The sequence below is a fragment of the Mus pahari genome, chromosome 8 (assembly GCF_900095145.1).
Source record: "Mus pahari chromosome 8, PAHARI_EIJ_v1.1, whole genome shotgun sequence".
Taxonomy (NCBI): domain Eukaryota; kingdom Metazoa; phylum Chordata; class Mammalia; order Rodentia; family Muridae; genus Mus; species Mus pahari.
In genome coordinates this window covers 17,817,654-17,839,905 of record NC_034597.1, presented here as the reverse complement: position 1 = coordinate 17,839,905, position 22,252 = coordinate 17,817,654, and the positions used below count along the sequence as shown (strand labels likewise).

Here is a 22,252-nt window from a genome sequence, read left to right as displayed (position 1 = left end):
TTCAAGCACTGACCCATCTTTCCAGCGCCTTCCCTCCTTGCTTTCTCCCTTCTTTCATTTGTTTGTTTCTTTTTTATTTATTTATTTAGAGACAAGTTCTCAAAGTTGCTAAGAATATCAAGGTGAGCTTCAAATTCATAGATATCTGCTTGTCACTGCCTCCAAAGTGCTGGGATCCTGGGATTAAAAACATGTGCCACCATGCCCAGCTCCCTTTTTCTGATCATACTATGTCATCAATGATTTCTACCTATATCCCTAAGGGAGCCTTTTTCATAGGAAAGAAAAGTAAATAGCAGTGTATTGTATTACATTAAATCGCAGTAACCTAGATAAGTAAAAACCACAAACAGGGCTGGTGAGATGGCTCAGCAGGTAAGAGCACCCAACTGCTCTTCCAAAGGTGCAGAGTTCAAATCCCAGCAACCACATGGTGGCTCACAACCATCCTTAACAAGATCTGACTCCCTCTTCTGGTGTGTCTGAAGACAGCTACATATAATAAATAAATAAATCTAAAAAAAAAAAAAAAACCCCACAAACAAACAAACAAAAACAAAACCCAAACACTAAGCTACAAAACCTCCCATGTCTTTTGTGAGTAGAGTAAGCTGTTCCCTGAACTATCATTAGTTTCTCTCAGAAAACTGATGATTAATGTTAGGGGAATCATTAAATTGGCATCTAAAGTAAACATCCAATCTCAGAATTCATTTGTTCTTGTAATAAACACCTGTTAGATTCCTTTAAGAAGCCAAACACTATACGTCTTTTTCTCAAAGTACAATCTATAAAGACTTCCTCAACCAATACAATGGCACAAGGTTACACAACACTTGTCTTAAGACCTGAGAATTTTATGCCAAATCTGGAATAATTCTAGCTTTTTTTTTCCTTCCTTATTTTGAGGTAGGGTCTTTAGTATGAAGTTCATGTTGGCCTGGAACTATGTAGTGCAGGCTGCAGGCTGGCCTTGAACTCACAGTCCTCCTGCCTTAGTCTCCTGAGTGCTAGGATTATACATGAGTACTATGATATCTGGCTATCATTTTAGTTTTCTATAAGATTTTTCACAAGCAAATTAGAATCCCAAATTTCATGTAGTTTGTAAAATAAAAGAAGCTAAGTTTTCTTGGGCTTTCTTTTTTTTGTTGCTGTTTTTTTTTTTTTTTTTTAAGATGAATCACAAGGACAATTTCTTTCTTTCTTTCTTTCTTTCTTTCTTTCTTTCTTTCTTTCTTTCTTTTTTTTTTTTGAAAGATTTACTTATTTATTATATGTAAGTACACTGTAGCTGTCTTCAGACACTCCAAAAAAGGGCGCCAGATCTCGTTACAGATGGTTGTGAGCCACCATGTGGTTGCTGGGATTTGAACTCAGGACCTTCGAAAGAGCAGTAGGGTGCTCTTACCTGCTGAGCCATCTCACCAGCGCCGCTGCTGTTATTTTTTGTTGTTTTTTTCAGACAGGGTTTCTCTGTGTAGCCCTGGCTATCCTAGAACTCACTCTGTAGACCAGGCTGGCCTTGAAATCAGAGATCTGTCTGCCTCTGCTTCCCAAGTGCTGGGATTAAAGGCATGTGCCCCCATGCCCAGCTTTCTTGGGCTTCCTTTTGGGGTAGGACATATGCCCATTTTAGTGAGAACCTATACTCTTTTCCAAAGGCCCTTATCCAGGCTGTCTCCAAGAATGTTACCAACAATGTCAACCATAAGAGACAAACACAAGGAGAATTACCCAGTCTTGTCACATACTCTGAACACCAAGGAGACACATTACCTGCAGGTTTAAGATCTCCTATTCGAATAATGTGTGGCCAGTGCTGTAGTGTTTTAGCAAAAAAGGGGTTGGTTACTCCTAAGATGACTGAGGGCCTGTATAAAAATGAGACAAATAAATATTAAATCACAGAAGAATAAGTGACAGTTTCTGAGTGAACAATATAATGAGTATTGCTCCCTTTACTTGATTTATTACATAAATGACAGCCAACATATACAGTACTAGACATATGAAGATAAAAAAACATATGTCTTGTTATTAAATTTGTTCATTTTATTTTATGTGTATTTTGCCTGTTTGTATGTCTGATACATCATTTGTGTGCTTGGTATTCTAGAAGATCAGAAGAGGGCATCAGATCCCCTGGAACTGGAGTTAAGGATAGTTGTGAACATCATGTGGGCGCCGGGAATCAGACCTGTGTCCTCTGCAAGAGCAGCAGTGCTTTTAACTGTTGAGTCATCTCTCCAGTCCCCCAAAGACATGATTCTTAAACAGCATAAAGGTATCATGGCATACATACTCAGTTAAGATGGCAACAATTAGAAGACACTGAAATGGAAATAAAATGCTCAGCAATCCCGAGAAGAAGATATGCTCTGCCAGGGTTTTAAAAGACAGAGTCATCAAAGACGTGAAAGAGAAGAGACATGAAAGATGAGCAGTTTTCCAAGGAAGGTAGGGCAATGCGGAATATTCATGTCAAACAGTGAGGCCAGGTCAGTCTCCACCTAACACACACAGTTATAGGCACGTCAGCATTCTTGAGCAGAATGGAAGGAGAAAGAGAAAGAAGAGCACCAAGTGTGTACACTTAGAAATTAATACATTATCTTGTAAACAAAGAGAAGTTATAGAGAATCAAGTGGGGGTATGCCACATAAATGCTACAGATCACTGTGGGGACATTCAGAGAATGCTCTGTATGGAGGGAAAGCAACTGAAGACAAAGAAAAACTGGAGTCTGAAGAAGGAATTATGGAAAGAACATAATAAACAGGCTGAAAGATATTTTCGGTTGATGAACTGACAGACTTTAGTTAAGATTTGTTGCAGGCCATGGTAAGAAGACATAATACTATGTTTTGATAACTTAAGTCAAAACTAATAGCATTTATGAAGAAAGCAACAGACAGGAGGTTAAAACAAAAAAAGAGGGAACTAAAAGGAAATCGGTCAGTACACGCTTAGTTCCAGATGCATTAGAAGCACAGCTGTGAACTGGGCATGGTGGCACATGGTATAATCCCAGCTCCTGGGCAGCAAAGGCAGGAGTATCAGTAGTTCAAGACCATCCTGAACTACACTATCGAGTTCAAGAACAACCTGATCTATAAGGTAAGTTCTAGGCCAACAGTGCTAGGGATTGAGCTCCATCTCAAAAAGAAGAATGGATATACAGGAGTAATGGATATACGAACACCAACAAAAGCACTGCATAGAGATCTGGGTGTTGAAAAGATCTAAGGTACAAAGATATAGTTCAGTCATTACTATAGGAGTTTTTAAGTTATGATTCTGTAGTTAGTCCAGGGTGACTCTGAACTCTTCCACAGTCTTCCTGGGCAGGGGGGCTGATGCTTAGAGGGTAAGAGCACGGGCTGCTCTTCCAGAGCATTCAGGTTCATTTCCTAGTACACAAACGGCATCTCATCTACTTGTAACTCCAGTTCCAGGGGGCCTGACACCCTCTGGCTTCCGTGTGCACATGCATGCATGTGGTGCATAGACATACATGCAAACAAAACACTCTTACACATAAAACAAAATAAATTTTAAAAAGAGAAGTTCTATTTAAAAAATAGACAAAGTTAGCCTACAGCAGATACTATGATATTAGCAAAAACCAGAGAAAATGGAAATGTTTGTTCTTCTAAAACTTGAGCTAAGAAAGGTAAACAATTGTAAAACAGGAGCTAAATGGAAAGAATATGATTATTTTCTTCAAATCTTAAATTATTTCCAACAGCTCTCCAAACCTCAGTAAGTCAAAATTTTAAATTAAAATTTTATTATACAATTGTCTTAGTCTGGGTTTCTATTCCTGCACAAACATCATGACCAAGAAGCAAGTTGAGGAAGAAAGGGTTTATTCAGCTTACACTTCCATACTGCTGTTCATCACCAAGGAAGTCAGGACTGGAACTCAAGCAGGTCAGGAAGCAGGAGCTGACGCAGAGGCCATGGAGGGGTGTTCTTTACTGGCTTGCTTCCCCTGGCTTGCTCAGCCTGCTTTCTTATAGAACCCAAGACTACCAACCCAGAGATGGCACCACCCACAAGGGGACCTCCCCCCTCGATCACTAATTGAGAAAATGCCTTACAGCTGAATCTCATGGAGGCATTTCCCCAACTGAAGCTCCTTTCTCTGTGATAACTCCAGCTGTGTCAAGTTGACACAAAACTAGCCAGTACAACAATAAAATGTATTACACCGTTCTACAAAATCTTGGTAATAAAGATAATACTTAGTCAACAAAAGTAACTGTATTTACTCACGGAGCTTGAGTACGGGTAGTATATTCTTTGAATTCACTATCATGAATCGTGAAATAAGGCCGAAAATCACTAAAGTACTTTAATGGAGAAATACAGCTGTGGAACAGGAAAAAACAGAAATTAAGGTTCCACTCCACAACCATGAGACATCCATATATATCCCCGAAAGACAAATTATTTCAGTATTATGTAAGCACTGGTCTCTAATATTAATTGAAATTTATCGAGGTGTAACTCCATGTAACTGAGTGTGTGTGTGTGTGTGTGTGTGTGTGTGTGTTATTCAAAGCACCAAAAAACATGGTTTCAGCTCTAACTGAACCTGACTCAATCTTCTCACATATTCTGAGAAAGTTGTTGCATGGATTATGCAGTGAGTGGGGGAACATCACAGATTGGAAATACTGAAAGAATCAGAATCAAGAGCCAAATGCACTCACTTAACAAGGGCCAGTACAGTTTCTGAAGACTCTGACGGCGATGGCGCCATGACCACAAGGGGCTCTCCCAAGAGCACCAACTCCCAAAGCATCTGACTGTGAAGAAACACTGGGCAGAAACACCTAGAAAATTTACACAGTACAAACACTTTATTATTTATCCAATGTTGCCTTTCAAATTCCTAAATAATCATTCCAAGAACTTCACATTGATACAAATTCTTCCTGCTACTGACAGTTTGATCTGAAAAATGAACTGAGAACGCGGTAATGCAGACAGATGCGCACACAATCAGAGCCAGGTGTGAGGGAGGCTCTGAGGCCACAGTTCCACCAGTGTGTCTAGGTCTGAACCCTGAGTAACCTTTATTCATTTACTTTTCTTCCTGGCTTGGTAGCAATTTTCCCTGGCAGATTAGAGAAAAAAGTATTTCTGAAGAACAAAACTAATCTCACTAGTTAAAAAAAAAAAAAAACAAAACACTCCCCCAAACCAAAAACATATGTAAGTGCAAAAACATAAAGCAAATTTATGAGATTAAAAAAAAGCTAGTTATTTTAATTAATAAAAACAAAAAGACAAACAAACAAACAAAACAAAACACCTGGGCAGTGGTGGCACAGCCTTTAATCCCAGCACTCTAAGGCAGGGTCTCTGGGAGTTCTAGCATTCTAGGCCAGCCAGGACTACACAGAGAAACCACGCATCGACTTCCCTGCTAACTGCAAACAGTGCATGTTCACGCTGGCTACACGTCATGGACACGCTCAGGTCTGTGACCTGGCAGTGGTCAGTAGTTCTGTGTAAAATGCGTGAGCAGTGCTAGCTTCTCCTTTTGCACCTTTGCACCTTTCCTCTTTTGCCAAATCCTAGAGTATACAATTTTATTTTAAAACATAATAGTATTTGTTGTTCTTTTATTTTCCCTTACTGAAGTAATTTTTAACAAAAGGAATAAATCTCGTGATATTTCACCCCAAATTTAAAATTCAACTTAAGAAAAAAAAAAAAAACGCTGGGCGTGGTGGCGCACACCTTTAATCCCAGCACTCGGGAGGCAGAGGCAGGCGGATTTCTGAGTTTGAGGCCAGCCTGGTCTACAAAGTGAGTTCCAGGACAGCCAGGGCTACACAGAGAAATCCTGTCTCAAAAAACCAAAAAAAAAAAAAAAAAAAAAAAAAAAACCCAAAACAAAACTCTACTTTTTCTAGCTTCACCACAATACAATTCTCATACCAAATGAAACAAAAACTGTCTATTTTAACCATGTAGCACCTAATGCACATTTTAGTTTTCTTGCAGCTGGAATGAACCACTGGATTTTACCATTAAAACCAATGAATATTTGTTTTTTAACTTTTCAAGAATCTTTGGGGTGCATAATGAATATATTCTTCCAGCTTAACTCACATTTTCCATAAATTAATAACAATTATCACAAATTATAAAGACAAAGTATTTAACATCTTTTTAATTCTTTACCTGAAAAGATCCACCTCATGAACAGTAGGCAAAATAACAGATGTGTGTGTATCTGCCTAAAGGATTAAGAAAAGGTAGAAAAAAAGTACGGGAGATGTTACTAAAATTTATAGAAATTGATTTTTTTGTTTGAGACAGGATCTAACAGTATAGCCTTGGCTGTCCTGGAAATCACCACATAGTCCAGGATAATGGAGAACTCACAAGAGAGTAGTGTTGGAACTAAAGGTGTGTACCACCACATCTGGCTATCATAACCCAAATGTGTCACACGATGGTACATAACTATACTGTAAAACAGCACTCAAAAGCAGAGGCAAGAGAATTGATGTGAGTTCAAGCTCAGCCTCACTAGCAAGTTTCTGGCCAGACAGGGCTACACAGTGAGACCCTATTTCAAAACGCATAGTAAATAAATGAAAATGACAACACAGCTAGCTCACAACCAAAGAGCCCTATCACTCAGTTCATTTTGATAAGTTGCTCTTCCAGGAGAAGCCAGAGAGAATGGATCTTACAAGTCTCCAACAACAGCAGAGAAAAGCACAAACACTGTGGGTAGGAATCAGCCGAAGGCCAGATGTGAGCCTAGGTCACAGCTGTACATCAACACTAGGAGATGTGTAACCAGCAGTCAGATCTCCTGCTGTCGGGTAGCTTTACTCAAAGCACAGTGGGGATAGTAACAAAGCAGCTCAAGTATTTCAAATGAAAGAGTCAAACCAGCAGGAACAGAAACTGCTTCCAGAAAAAGAAAAGCTCCAGGATCCTTTTGACTTACCCATCTAAAATTAGAATTCTGTTGCCTACTCTTGTAAGAGAACAGCTTTTGCCAGAATTAAACCTTCTTTAAAGTATTTACTGTCATTTAGCCCTTACAATTACAACATGAACACTGGGTTCTCCAGTATCTACTGAGGTAGTAACACCATTTCTAACAGGAAATGTCACTTTAGCATCACGCTACCTGCTGAGTTAACTGCACCATCTGCGTGGTCCCAGGCTTGTCATGACACGTGGGAATCCGGACCTTAAAGGCAGAGAGGAGCCGTTATTTATCTGCATGCAAGTGCTCTGCCTAGCACACTCAGCACTTGGAAAGCGCTCTAAAGACCAAGGGTTCCTGTGGGGCTTTAGAACTAAGGGTGTTCATTCTTAGTTACAGCAGGAGTAGGGAAACTCAAGTTCCTATGTCTACACATGGAGATCACTAAACACAGAAGCAAATGCTGGAAACACAGTCAGGACAACAGCCTATCACACGGCTTCCTGCTCACCTCTCCAGTCTCTGCTTCACAAATACACACACCCAAACACACCCTCTCAAGCCTGTCAAACTTCTGAATAAACCCCACAGGAAACAATGGGAACCCTCAACCCAGTGCTATCAGAATTACTGGTATGTTTGCTGAAGGGGTTGGGGGGCAAATACTCATACAAAACAAGCAAGTCTAAGGAAGGATAAGTCCAAGGTCACAAAAGCATGAATAGCAAAGAACTTGAGTGCACTCAGACAAAAATCTGTCAGTAAAATTCAAATTCCTTAAAAACAAAGCAATGGGAGGAACATAACTCAGCCTAGCGCTGGGTTCAATCTCCAATACACAGAAAAACAATGAAAGGAAAAATTAAAAAATCCTCACCATAACAAAAAATATTCCAAGAAAAACATGCTTGGTCTGACCCTAAATGTTAAAAGACTATTTGGAGCTGAAAAAAAACAATGACTTTTCTAGTTTATCTTAATTTTCAGCAATTCACAGACAAGACTACAAGTGTTCTTTCCCTTCTTACCACCCATATTGTAGGATTCTAGAGGGAAGCATTTTTATCTGTGCATACTCCACAGGGATAAATACCATTGCTGCACTAATCCACTAGGTACACTGCCTGACTGGAGGGGCCTGGAGATGTATGAAGAACTCTGCGAGGCAGGATCAACTGTGGTGTATCTGTAATGTCTCCCAGCAATGACAACAGTGAAGGCATTACATCACTGAATGTCATCAGGTTGTTTAAAACAAAACCTATGCGTGAGCGAGCTTTCTGTAGAATTCTTCAGAGCAGACAGATGAGATGATAGTAAGTTGTTACCTTCATTACTATTCCCATGATAGGCAGATGCAGTGTTTTCCCTGGCACTGGGGCAGGCCATCGGTCAACATCATTACAAGCTGAAAATGTAACAAAATACTAATGTCAGTGGAAAAATAAAATATTTAAAATGGACACTGCTAGTTAGAGCTCTTTTTGTAACATGGGAGAAATATGTTAATAATAACAGCAGATCAAAGTAAATTTGATGAAATATTTATAATTCTTTCAGAAGTATGTTCTAGAGTATATATTGGCTAACTGTTGAATGAGAGCTGGAGAGGTGGCTCAGCTGTCCTGAATACTTCCTGCTCCTGCAAAAGATCTGAGTCTGGGTTTTATCACTGATGTCAGGAAGCTCACAATCACCTACAACTCCAGCTCCAAGAATCTGATGCCCTCTCAGGCCTCCACTCAGGCACTCACCACCAATAAAAACATTTTTAATTAAGAAGAAAACCTGTTGAATGACAAGTAGCTTCAAGGGCAGACTTCCTATTTATTTTTTAACTACTGTTTCTGTTTTTGGATTTCTGTTCAATGGTACTCCAAGAACTATCAGTACAAAATCTTATTACTAACTCTAACAGACACCATTTTCTATATTATTACAGTTGACAGGACCAGATAGCACTTTGGTATTTGTAAGTAAAGATGCCAGACTGAATGTTCTGTAGCTGTCTCAAATCATTTAGAATTTCAGTCTTAAATCTTCTGGGTTTTCAGAGTATCACCTTAGTTTTATTAAAACTCTTTCTTTAAGAATGGGGTGCTGGCCAGGTGTGGTGGCGCATGCCTTTAATCCCAGCACTCGGGAGGCAGAGGCAGGAGGACTTCTGAGTTCGAGGCCAGCCTGGTCTACAAAGTGAGTTCCAGGACAGCCAGAGCTATACAGAGAAACCCTGTCTCGAAAAACCAAAAAAAAAGAATGGGGTGCTGGTGGAGAAGATAGGACTCAAATGTTAAAAGTGGTAATAGCTCTATCAAAAGATCAAAGTTTGGTTCCCAGAACCCATGTCAGACAGCTCACGGCAATTTGGAACTCCAGCTCCAAGGGGGATCTGACACTTCACTCACACATGCACACACACACACACACACACACACACACACACATACAATAAACAAGCAAATAAATAAATCGGTGAAAACCAAAAATAAATATAAAAGAAAAGAGAACATTCCTTTGGGCTAGGGAGAATCAGTAAGCTGCTTACTGCACAAGCATGAGGAACTGAGTTTGATCCCCAGAACTCAAAAAAATGTCAGACATGATAACAATGCATAGTTCTAATTCAAGCACGGGGGGAAAAGACAGGAGGCTTACTGGGGCCCACTGGCACGTCAGTTTAACCTAATTTAAATGCCTCTGGTCTTAGTAAGAGACCCTACTCCAAAAATCAAGGTGACTGGCTGCTGAGGAACACCACCAGTCACCTCTGGCTCGCGCACACATCTGCATGAGTACTCTGAAAACATGTGAACATGCATGGACATACACACACACACACACACACACGAGTCACACACACAGTACATAACTCATATAATATTTAACTTACCTGCTTCCAAGTAAGGTTCATTTTTTTCAAAATACTCTGGTGCTATCTGTTTGAGTACGGTGTGAAAAAAATGAATATAAGGTAGTTTGCTGATCAAAACCAATGACTGAGGAAAGAAAGGGGACAAAGGTTCTTTTGGTTTGGTTATTTTTTTTTAATGCCTAGTGATTATAATTTAGATTTGACATTTATTTTACATGAACAATTATTAATGAGCTAAAATTCAGCAAAAAAGGATATGGATTTTGAAATTGATAAAGTTTTTTTTTTTACAGCAGATGTTTAAAAGAAAATACAATGTCATAACTAAGAAATGAAAAACTTTAATCTCATTAAAATCTAAGACAGAGTTTCTCAACCTGTGGGTCATGATCTTCACAGGGGTAGTATGTTAAATATCCTGTATATCTGATCTTTATATTATGATTCATAACAGTAGCAAAATTACAGTTATGAGTAGCAACAGAAATAATTTATATTGAGGTCACCATAACACAAGGAACTGTATTAAAGAGTCAGAGCATTAGGAATGTTGAAAACTACTGCTTTAAGAACTAAAGGCACATTCAGAGATATTCCTGCTCTTCAGGTAAAACAATTTCCCCCAAAACAGACTAATATAATGGACAATTTTAAAAGCCAAGTATAACTGTAAGTTTTAACTGTCAATTTGAGATAATCTATAACCACCTAGGAAAAGAATATTAGTGAATGATATTCTATATAAGGTTGACCTAGGTCTGCGGGAGATTTTCTTGACTATGTTAATTGAGGTAGGAAATCCCACCCACTGAGGGTGAAACCATTCCCTAGGCAGGGGATCGTGAACTGTCTGAAAGTGAACAGAACAGGCTGAGCACGCTGTGGATACAAGTCATCAGTGTTTCATGCTACTCCCACTGTGACCTCTCTACAATGGTGGACTTATAACCTGGGACTACAGCTAATATAAGCTGCGTTCTCTCCTAGGTTGTTTGGGTCAGTGTATTTTATCAGCAATAGAAGCAAACTAAGCAAACAACATATATCAAAATTAGCCACATGAAGTCTGTCTGTCTTTCATTATTATTATTATTATTATTATTATTATTATTATTATTATTATTATTTTGGTTTTGTGAAAGTGCTTCTCTGTACAGCCCTGACTCTCCTGGAACTAGCTCTGTAGACTAGGCTGGCTTCAAAATCAGAAATCTACCTGCCTCTGCCTCCTGAGTGCTGGGATTAAAGGTGTGTGCCATCACTGTCCCACCATATGAAGTCTTTCTACTAAGGAAAAACAAACTGTGATGCTTGGTCCAAATCCTATGTCTCTTATATTCTACAGTCCAGCTGTTCTAGCCTAGCTACAAACTTAAAAATTGTAACTTTCAGTATGATCACTTTAGAGTCAAATTACACTAATCCCCCCCCCCCCCCAACACACACACAGGGTTTCTCTATGTAGCCCTGGCTGTCCTGGAACTCACTCTGTAGACCAGGCTGGCCTCGAACTCAGAAATTCGCCTGCCTCTGCCTCCCAAGTGCTGGGATTACAGGCATGCGCCACCACGCCCAGCTTCACTAATTTTTAAATGTAGGGTTTTTTGTTGAAAGCTGTTCTTTTTTTTTTTTGTTTTGTTTTGTTTTGTTTTTTCGAGACAGGGTTTCTCTGTGTGCTGCTCTTTTTAATTAAGATTTTATTTTAATTTATGTGTATATGTGTAGGTGTCCACAGAGACAAGAAAAGGGCTGCAGATCCCCTGGAGTTGGTATAGGTGCTTGTAAGCTGGTCCAATATGGGTGCTCAGAACTTAACTTACGTCCTCTCTACCAGTAGCAAATGCTCTTAACTACTGAGCCATCTCTCCATCTTCCAAACTACTTCTTACCTTATCTGACATTAGAATAGGAATTTTCCTTTTTTCATTTAATTTATGAAAAACTCAGTAATTAAAATTTATGGAATATGGTGGCTGGAAAAGTGGCTCAGCAGTTAAGAGCATCTCTTCAAGAGGTCCTGAGTTCAATTTCCAGCAAACCACATAGTGGCTCACAACCATTTGTAATGGAATTTGATGCTATCTCCTGACATACAGGTATATATGCACACGAACACTCATACATGAAATAAATAAATAAATAAATAATTTAAATTACAGAACACCTTTAATCTCAACACACAGGAGACAGAGGCAGGTGGATTTCTCTGAGTACAGGCCGGTAAGGTCTGAACAGCAAGTTCCAGAACAACCAGGATTACATACACAGTCAGACCCTGTCTATAAGTAAATATATAAATAATAATAAAAATGGAGCAGGTGCCTATAATAAAAAGTTCAGGCAAACATAAAAACTCAGACATATGCCAGGTGTGGTGGCGCATGCCTTTAATCCCAGCACTTGGGAGGCAGAGGCAGGCAGATTTCTGAGATGGAGGCCAGCCTGGTCTACAAAGTAAGTTCCAGGACAGCCAGGGCTATACAGAGAAACCCTGTCTTGAAAAACAAAAACAAAACAAAACAAAACAAAAAAAACCACAAAACAAAACCCTCAGACATAATTAAGTTTCATTATCTCTACTTTGGGGTTGGGGAGTTGAGACAGGGTCCTATGTAGCCTAGGTTGGCCTCAACTTCCAGATTTTTCTATCTCCACCTCTGAAATGTTCAGATTACAGGTAGGCACCATTAAGTCCAGCTCTCGATTCCCTAGTCATAATAACATAAAGCACTTTAATACTACACATCAAAATTACCTTCTGAAAGTAGCCTCTTTTAAGAGTTTTATCTCGAACTTGTCGAAAATACACGTATCCATAAAAATATGCAGGATCTTTCTATGAAAGAAGACAAAAAATGTATGTGTGTATGTATGTATGCACATACATATGTATGTGTGTGTACATATGTGTACAGAGATATCCTTTAACAGTAACACTGGGCTCTTTAGTAACCCAAGTCAATATGTAAGCAATATACAAAAGTTAGTGATATCTTCTAACCAACAAACAGCAACAGAAGAATACATAACCTGCCAACTTGCCTGGAAATTGTAACTACAACCTAAGAACTAAAGATGGGATTTTTCCCTAGGAACTCATCAGCTTATGTTCTTAATTCACACCTAGATATGCAAATTGAAATCAGAAAACCATCAAATTCAGAATTTTCTCTGAGGCTACATTGTTTCCTTAAAATTTTCAGTAAATACCTCTAAGTTATAATAAAATCTGAGATACTGGCACAGGGGAGACTACTTAAATACGATGGTATTTATTATATAAGGGTTCCCCACCTGCTCATCCCAACAGATCACCACCAAGCAAAGCACCTCGCCATGCTAGTCAGTTTTCACAATTTATAATGGCAGCATTTCCAGAACAGTAACTTTGGAGTCACTTCCACTCACATGTTGAAGCTCATCACTTACTTGAGAAACCTAGCTAGACCATAAAGTAACCCCAAAGGCAGACAACACTGTCATGCTACCAAAGGTGACTGAGCACGCTAGCTCTAAAGGAACAAGTGCCAGGACTTCCTCTCACATGGATGCTTTCCCACCTTTAAGTAAACTGGTAAATCTTTGTCAAATTCATCAAGAAGACAGTGTAGTGACACCCTTCTCCCAGAAGACTGGCGGAATCTAAAACAAAACTGGGTATCTCCAAGACAACCTAACAAAAAATAAAGAAAAAGAAGTTAGGATGGCTTCATGTGACATTTATCCAGCTTCATCAATATCACAGTGAAAAAAACCTTATAATTTTTACCCATTTCTTCATGTTTTAGAGAAGAAATAAAAAGCCTAAAAATTCTAGGACATAGTGGTGCACATCTTTAATCTCAGTGCTTGGGAGGCAGAGGCAAGTAGATCTCTGGAGTCTGAAGCCAGCCTGGTCTACATAATGAGTTCTAGAATAGCCAGAGCTACAAAGTGAGACCCTGTCTTGAAAAGAATAAAATAGAGAAATTCTGGCCTTGCTGCAGGCCACCTTGCTAGTTAGAGGCAAACTCCATCTTGATTCCCAAGTCTCTTCACAGTTCCCTATTTCTCTTTCCAATGCCATCCTTTTTTCTTTTAATTTGTCTGCATATGATGTTGTCTTACATATATAAACAAATGATCTCTCTCTCTCTCTCTCTCTCTCTCTCTCTCTCTCTCTCTCTCTCTCTCTCTCTCTATCTCATACACACAAACACACACACACCCCTACAACTACTTCTTGTTTTAATCTACAGCTTTATAAACTCTCTCTGTTTTGTTTTTGAGACAACGCCTCACTATGTGGCCCTGGATATCCTGAATTCTCTATGTGGACCAGGCTAGTTTTGAACTCAGTGATTCCCTCTGCCTCTGCCTCTCAAGTGCTGAGATTAAAGGCATGTGCCACCATACTCATCTACATAAATTTTGTAAAAATCTTTTTGATTTTTGCAGGGTATCTGACCACATTGTGAACCTTGAGACTGTGTTGTTTACTGGAAAAATCTGTTTCTAGTTGTGGTGGCTCAGCCTTAGCACACATCTTTAATCCCAACCAATGAAGGTAAAGTTAGTTTGTAGAAGGAAGCATCCATGCTTGAAAGTGATGTTTAATGGAGTAGCAGACAAAGTGATGAATCAGAGAAATATTTGACAGAATAGGATATGTTGAACTCTCATGAGAAGAGAGGAGAGGGAAGCTACTTGAGGGGCAGTGCAGAGAGAGAGGAGGCAGCTTTACCAGGATAATTTTACAGAGTCAGGGTGAAGTAAGAACAAGCTAGACACAGGTGAGGACAGAATGAGCCAGAGAATGAGAAGGAGCCAGAAGATTAGAACAGATTGCCAGAGTTAGCATGAGGCCAAGCAGAGCAATTCAGTCAGAGGTTGAGAAAAGACAGATTTGAATCGGTCAGCTTGGAGACCAGTTTGAGCCAGAACAGCTGAGTTGACTAGCCAGCAAGAGTTCAGAAAGTACAAGAAAGGGTGAGCTTATTCAGCAGTAAGTCTCAGAGCCTGAAAATGTTCTAGGTCTAGATTAGATTGTACGGAGGCTAGAAACTTGCAGGACTAGGCCTAGTTTAGCAGACTGAGACAGTAAGCTTCCCAGACAACCATTACAATGGGAGAATAAAAGCTACATTTACATAGGGTCTCATGTAGCTCAGGCTGGCCTCAAACTTGCTCAGTAGACTTGAACTTCTGACCCTCCTGTCTCTCCCTCCCTCCCCGGTGTTGAGATCACAGTCATGCCATCATGTTACATAGTGAAGGGCACTGAAGATAGATATTCCCGTGTGCTAGGTAAGCACTACCCACTAAACTACACACCCGTTTCCAAATGCAGAAACTTTTAAAAGTAGACAAGGCTGTAATGTTTTAGGATACATGAACTAGTGATTAGAAATAATAATAATAATAATAATAATGAAAAATATAAAAGCCCTTACTTTAACAATCAGTGGTTGCACTTGGAGGAGGGAGGGGATAGGCTTGGGGGGCTTTGAGGTGCTAGCAATGTTCCACTAATTGGTCCTGAGTGTATTTTTCATATCACAATGAGAAGGCCCTTTAATAACACATACCATATAAGATTCAGTAAGAGTCTATAATCAACGTATCATCTTAATCATCTGAATTAACAATTAATTTTCAACTTTAATCATTTCAGCAAGTCTCTTGAAATGCAAATTTTAATTAAATTTGTCAGGCAATAATTACTTTAAAAAATTATTAATACTCTAAAAATTAGCTTACGAAAACATGCGAGCTGGTAAGACAGCTAGTCTGGGTGAAAGCGTTTTCTGCTCAAATCTGAGGAGCTGAGTTCAACTCCCAGAACTCGTAGATGAAATAGAGAACTGACACCTGACACGTGTCCTCTGGCCGCCACACATGCATGGCGGCACACTGGCACATGTGCACCAACATGTATGTATGTGTACATGTATACACAAAGTAATAATTTTTATTAATTATGTTGCCGAATTTTAAATACTTGCAGTAACATCACTTAGATTTTTTCCCCCAGGTAATAGGTTACAATTAATATAATAGTGATCAAAATTTTTATTATTATACATGTAATTACTTTTATTTCCTTCTCATATGACATTCACAACAGGTAACAGAAACTTCACAATCTGTTCAACCTTTTTAAAGCCAAATTATGTAAGTATACCTAATGGCAATGATAGACACTAATATTTCTTTGCTTTAAAAGAGAAGAAATGAAAGAACCTGAGTTTCTTTGTGTTTTGAGACAAAGTCTAGACTGGAACTCACCATGCAATCAAGGCTGGTATCAAACTCAAAATCCTCCTGCCTCAGTCTCCTGAGCTTTAGGATTATAAGTATATACCACACACCCGGATCTAGTTTTGCTTACCTATTTAAGCAGAGAAAAATGTTCTGTGATGTGGTCTAGTATTGTTTTAGTTAAACATATATCAATGACTCAGATTTTTTCTTTAGAAAATGCTACAGTTTGAATATAAAGTGTTCCCACAAAGGGACCACTTATTAGAAAGCTATGTCCCCAGCTGATGGCACTATTTTTGGAGGTTCTGAAAACTGTGGAAGATAGAGCCTAACTTGAAGAAGAAAGTCACTGGGGCGCGTCCCTGAAAACATCTTTGCACTGAGGTTCTCTGCTCTCTCTGTAGTCATGAAATGAGCTATTCCATCAGGCTGAACTGTAGTTTATGAGTAAGGAGCATGTTATGTGAAGTGTAGTTTGCATGCACACACATATACCTGTGAACATGACAAGCCCTTTACAGACAGGAGTCATCTCCTCTCCCCCAAGCTGCTGTTGTTAAGGTTTATTTTATTTTGATTGCATGAGTGTTAGCCTGCATGTATGTGTGTGTACTACAAAAGCTAGAATATGGCATCAGAGTCCTCTTAAACTCAACTTACAAACAGCTGTGAGCCACCACCATGTGAGTGCTGGAAAGGGAACCTGAGGCTTTTACAAAACAGCAAGTCCTCCTGACTGCTGACCCATCCGCCCAGCCCCAGCTATTGTGGGTCTTTTTCCTAATATCATTTCACTAATAATCAGAACAGATATTGGAAATGCTTTTCTTCGTTTAACAAAAGCCTCTCTTAAAAGCCAAGTTCTTCAGATCAGAGTTGTCCAGTAAACTGGTCTCTGGCCAAACTGTCCATTCAAAAAGTACCAGTGCATTCAGTCATTCCTACAAGAATATCAGGAAGACAGCAAATAGATCTTCCATTTTAAGATTAGTATAGAATAATTTTAAAGCTTCTTTTACCTGAACTGAGATAACAAAGTTAAAGAGAATCTTCTTATACCAAAACAGTCACTCAAAGAGTAAAGAAAAAAGATTAAGTATTTTTCTTGATGACACAGACAACTTTAAAAGACTATTTCTAGCCGGGCAGTGGTGGCACACACCTTTAATCCCAGCACTTGGGAGGCAGAGGCAGGTGGATTTCTGAGTTCGAGGCCAGCCTGGTCTACAGAGTAAGTTCCAGGACAGCCTGGGCTATACAGAAAAATCGCTGTCTCAAAAACAACAACAACAACAACAACAAAAACAACAACAACAACAAAAAGATTATTTCTACATTATCACAAACATGGGTATGGTGTGGCTCAGAATACATGTGACTATGATAAAACTTCAAGACTAGCCCCTTGCAAAGCATACTGGTACATGCCTGTAACCCCAGAACTAGGAAGATGGAAAGAATATCACCAAGTCTCCAAGCGAGTCTGATGACCATCACAACAACAGCAACCAAAACGCCAAGGACAAAGGCTCTACTCTGCATCCTTCCAATCTCTGCACTCATCCCCCTTGCTGTGACTACTGTGGCTAAGATGGAATTGCCCAGAGACAGTACTTTAGGTCAGATCTTCTCAGGTGCAGAAGTACAGACACGTACAAGCACAAACGTATGGACGGGCACACGTGCACAAGTTCAGAAATATGGAAATGTACAAGTGTAGAAGTGTGCAAGTGAGAAGTACAGAAATGTAGCAGTGGAGAGGAAGTGTAGGCATGTATGACTGTAACTTTTGCACTAACACCAGTTCATAAACTAGCTACTGGCGTATAACCAAGTAAATATGTTGAATACGCTGAAAAGCTTTTCTAGCAACCTGATATTAGTGTGACAAATTTATAGTTTTTTTTTTTACGAATATTTTTCAAATTTCATTTTTCTAATATTTCTTTAGCATCGACTTTACAAAAGTATTGGTCTATACAGACATTTAAAAAACAAAAACACACACTTTAGCACAGATAATTTAAGGAGTATGCAGTATATTACAATGTCCTTGCTATTTGACACAAATATTGTCTGCAAGCCAAGTCTACCCACAAGGTCTATTCTTCCTTGAATTATTGCTACTTAAAATTCTCTCTACTGAGCCTATGTCTTCTCCCTTGACATATTTAAAATACGAAGACTACTGTCCTTGAGTATCCAACATAATTGAGGCTGAAGGAACACCTACATTCAGTTGGGTGATAATCGTAAATAATGAGGGGAAACTCTGGTGTGTGTGGCTGATAACAACCATACTCTAAATTCATATTCAGAAAAAAAAATGCATGGAACAGAAACAAGTTTTCTTCTAAGTTCATGAAGATCTAAGGTGTGTACAAGCAGAGGGTTGTAGGACCAGCAAACTATTTCACTGTGAATTGTAAAAAACATTTTCTTCTGTATAATTTCATACAGTCTAAAATGCCATCTACTTTGTATGTGGGGGGTGGGGTGGGGGAATGTAACATGGGAAGGAAGCCCTAATTTATGACTCTTTCCTAAAGTCTGCTCTGCTGTGCCAAGATTTCCTTCCACAGCAACAAAAGCTATTTTGGAAATTTTAAATCAAAGTTGGCAGAGTAATTATAACTTCCATTTGGAGGATAAAGAGAGAAAACAGTGGTTTGGACAGCCACCAGAGCTCTGGGCTCTGAAATGCTCTCCAGATCATGTTCATCTGTTAGACCATCAAGGTCTGCTTTTCAAGATCTTTTGCCAATTTCACTAATATGTCACAACCAGGTTTTGGGTAAAATGAGTTATAATTCATTTGATAGGCAGTTTATTAAAAAGACACTTTTAAAAAAATCTGTAGGTTATTCATATGCCTAAGATATTAGAATTTTTATTTATTTAGATTTATGTTGGGAATTGGTTCTAATGCTTTGTCTTATTTCAGCTCCCAAAAAGCTGTGCTTCCAGACCTGAGGGTCTTTGTCCCAAGCTGGGTTTGGCTGATAATAAAGAACTGCCATACAGCCAATGGCTGGGCAGTAAGACTAGGGGCTGGGGGAGAGGGGAGAGACAGAGAATCCCCAGGACTTGGAGGGAGAAGGATCCGATGTCAGAGCTGCAGGAAAGAAAGCAACCAGCCAAGTAAGGATTCAGGAAAATGGCCCTAGTGACCACTTCCCCGATTGGGTCTCGGGTAGCAGAGATGAAACGCTGAGTCAGGAAAGTTGGAGGGAGAATGTGTGCTAACAGCAGAGGATTAGAAAGGCCCAGCCTTTGAGCTAGTCAAAGCATATCAAAATTAGCTGGTTGTGTGTGTCTTTCATTCACAGATCCAGAGAGCTCTTGGGTTCTCTTGCGCTTGTGACCCACCAAGATCTAAACCAGTTTAACTAATTCACTGTTACTGATTTACTTTTGAGTTTAAACTTATAAAAACAAAATGACCTACACAGATACTATTAAATAATTTATTAAAAAGGCTATCAAGTGCCAGGTGTAAGTCATTAATCCCAGCACTTGGGAGGCAGAGGCAAAAGGATCTCTGGGAGTTCAAGGCCAGCCTGGTCTACATAGTGAGTTCCAAGATAGCCAGGGATATGTAATTAAAACCCTATCTCTAAATAAATAAACAAGCAAACCCCCAAAACCCCCAAAACCCAAACCCAAACCAACCAACAAAACAAACAGAACGGCTCTCAGGTAGCTCAGTGATAGAGTTCTTTCCTGCACTGCTCAAGGTCAAAGTCTTAGTTCCCAGTTCTACAAATTAATTCATTAATTACAATTTTTAAAGGCTGTCAAAATACCATGAAATTAACTTTTTAGCCTTGTTTGGAAGAGAAGGGAAGTTTTTCCCCTAGTGTCTGGGGTTCAGTAGCTAGGGTCTGTGTATTAAATTGAACAATAACAATAAAATATCAAAATAAAAAACACTTAGCCTCCCAGCACTCGGGAGGCAGAGGCAGGCTGATTTCTGAGTTTGAGGCCAGCCTGGTCTACAAAGTGAGTTCCAGGATAGCCAGGGCTATACAGAGAAACCCTGTCTCAGAAAAAAAAAAACACTTAGCCAGGCATGATGATTCACCTTTAATCCTAGCACATTGGAGGCAAGGCAGGTGGATTTTTTTTGAGTTTGAAGCTAGTCTAGTCTACAAAGTAAACTGAGGACAGTCACAGTAGTTACAGAGAAACTCTGTCTCAAAAAAACTGATGGTGGGAGTGGAGGGTAGGGGGCAATAGAAAAGACTTATTTTATATGTTTCTGAAAATTTTACGGAAAATGTTAACACCCAAAGGGAGCTAGATCTGTCTGGAAACTTGTACACAATTTTAAAAGGTTAAATTGCAGAAACATGTCCAAACACATTAAAAAGCTTAGCCTTTTAGACTTAGTAAACTGTGGGAAGGTAAACATATATGGAAAACTATAGAAGTTATTTATAAAAGTTTGTTTATCTAGCAAGAGGTTAGAATCTTGGGCCAGCAAAATGGTTCCAACAGTAAAGGCACTTGTTGCACAAGCCAGGAAATTGACCTGTGAAAGCCACTCACATGGCAAGAAGAATCAATTCTATGAAGTGCTATGCTGACCATGCCAGACATGGCATGTGCAACCATACACACACATACACACACACACACTGGGGGAGTGGGAGGGTTCTATGACTGCCAGTTATCATTATGGATCAAACCATTAAAGGTTCTAATCAGTTCAGATCAGAACAAAAGGCCTACTGGACTTGATTGAGAATGATATCTAATTAGTAAGAAACTAATTTTCTTTCATATCTTTCACCAAGGCTCAGCTACACATATATAGGAAGGGGAAAAAAACTGCAAGTATTTATGCAGAAAGAAAATTAATAATAACTTGTCAAATCTCTCAAATCAGATTAACTGACCTAAATTGTCAGGACATTAGAAATACGCACAAAAGGAAAGAAAACTGCAGTAACTCTGCTTTAAGGGTTCTGTGTGTGGCCTGAGAAGCTGAGTGTTCTGGTCACTGTAAGTTTATAAAGCTGTCTTAAAAGTAAAATACAGAGGTAGCCTGAGAGGTATCAATGGCTAAGACCACACAAGCACAGCTCATAGGAACCAGAAAAAGCAAGCTTAATAAAAGCCAAATGAGTACAGGGATCTATAAAGGAAGCACTATTTCAAGAGCTTTACCTGATGCAGTAACTCGTATAAACAACTGGAAATAATTGATGGAAGTATTTCACCACTATATTCTTGCTGGTTTGTGAGTTTTTAGAAAACTTGGAGCTAGAGAGATTGCTCAGTGGTTAGAGCTTGTAGAGAACCATAGTGGCTCTTAACTGCCTTTGACTTCAACTCCAGGGGGATCTGATAACCTCTTCTGGCTTCTGAGCGCACTACACTCATGTGCACAAACCCACATTCATATACACACATCATGTAAAAAAAATTTTTTTTACTGCTTTTGCATAGTTCCAGGCAAATTCTTAAGTTTTGAACTGAAAATAAACTATACACTATGTTACCAAATAAACTATCTTGTGTTTATTTTGAGAATGTACTGTTCTTTTTATGTTTTACCTTATCACACTGTAACAGTAACCTTAAGAGCTAAACAAAGTGCAATCAGTAATGACAGGACTAGGCATCATTAAGAAAACTCAGAATCAATGAAGTGCTGAGCTAAAACTGAGCATGCAATCTTAACATGCCGTGCTGGCAACTTGTCATGTATGAAAACTATAAACCATACGATAGTACAAGATTCAAGAGAAACAACATCTTATGATAAATAGTTACCTGAATTTGAGTCTGGAAAAGACAAGTAGCAAATATTGGTTTTCTGAAAGAGAGAAGCAGAGCCATCGGTGCTGGCACACACACACTCCACCAGGAACAAGCAAAGGTGACAGCAGACTGCACAGAGAGACCCGTTTACTTACTTCTTTATCAGTAAGTTTGGAATGCTGAGGATATATTACCTGGAAGAAAGAAGTTAAATTATGTTAGCTTATAACGGGTATGCCTAAAATTCTAGTTGGCTATGGCCAAAAAGTTTTTTGTTTTTTTTTTTAAGATTTATTTATAGCCGGGCCTGGTGGCGCAGGCCTTTAATCCCAGCACTCGGGAGGCAGAGGCAGGCGGATTTCTGAGTTCGAGGCCAGCCTGATCTACCAAGTGAGTTC

General features: G+C 39.2%; 1 protein-coding gene across 1 annotated transcript in view; it reads right to left on the bottom strand.

The window, feature by feature from the left end:
• The window catches only part of Dennd6a (DENN domain containing 6A), a 52,687-nt gene that overhangs the window by 17,806 nt on the left and 12,629 nt on the right, over positions 1 to 22,252 (bottom strand). Inside the window, exons 2-12 of the mRNA XM_021203327.1 lie at positions 22,010 to 22,048; positions 21,867 to 21,909; positions 13,403 to 13,515; positions 12,598 to 12,678; positions 9,861 to 9,966; positions 8,299 to 8,378; positions 7,172 to 7,234; positions 6,205 to 6,260; positions 4,722 to 4,844; positions 4,282 to 4,377; positions 1,780 to 1,874 (exon numbers count right to left, since the gene is read on the bottom strand). Of these exons, the coding sequence (XP_021058986.1) occupies positions 1,780 to 1,874; positions 4,282 to 4,377; positions 4,722 to 4,844; positions 6,205 to 6,260; positions 7,172 to 7,234; positions 8,299 to 8,378; positions 9,861 to 9,966; positions 12,598 to 12,678; positions 13,403 to 13,515; positions 21,867 to 21,909; positions 22,010 to 22,048 (895 nt within the window). The remainder of the gene's footprint in view (positions 1 to 1,779; positions 1,875 to 4,281; positions 4,378 to 4,721; positions 4,845 to 6,204; positions 6,261 to 7,171; positions 7,235 to 8,298; positions 8,379 to 9,860; positions 9,967 to 12,597; positions 12,679 to 13,402; positions 13,516 to 21,866; positions 21,910 to 22,009; positions 22,049 to 22,252) is intronic.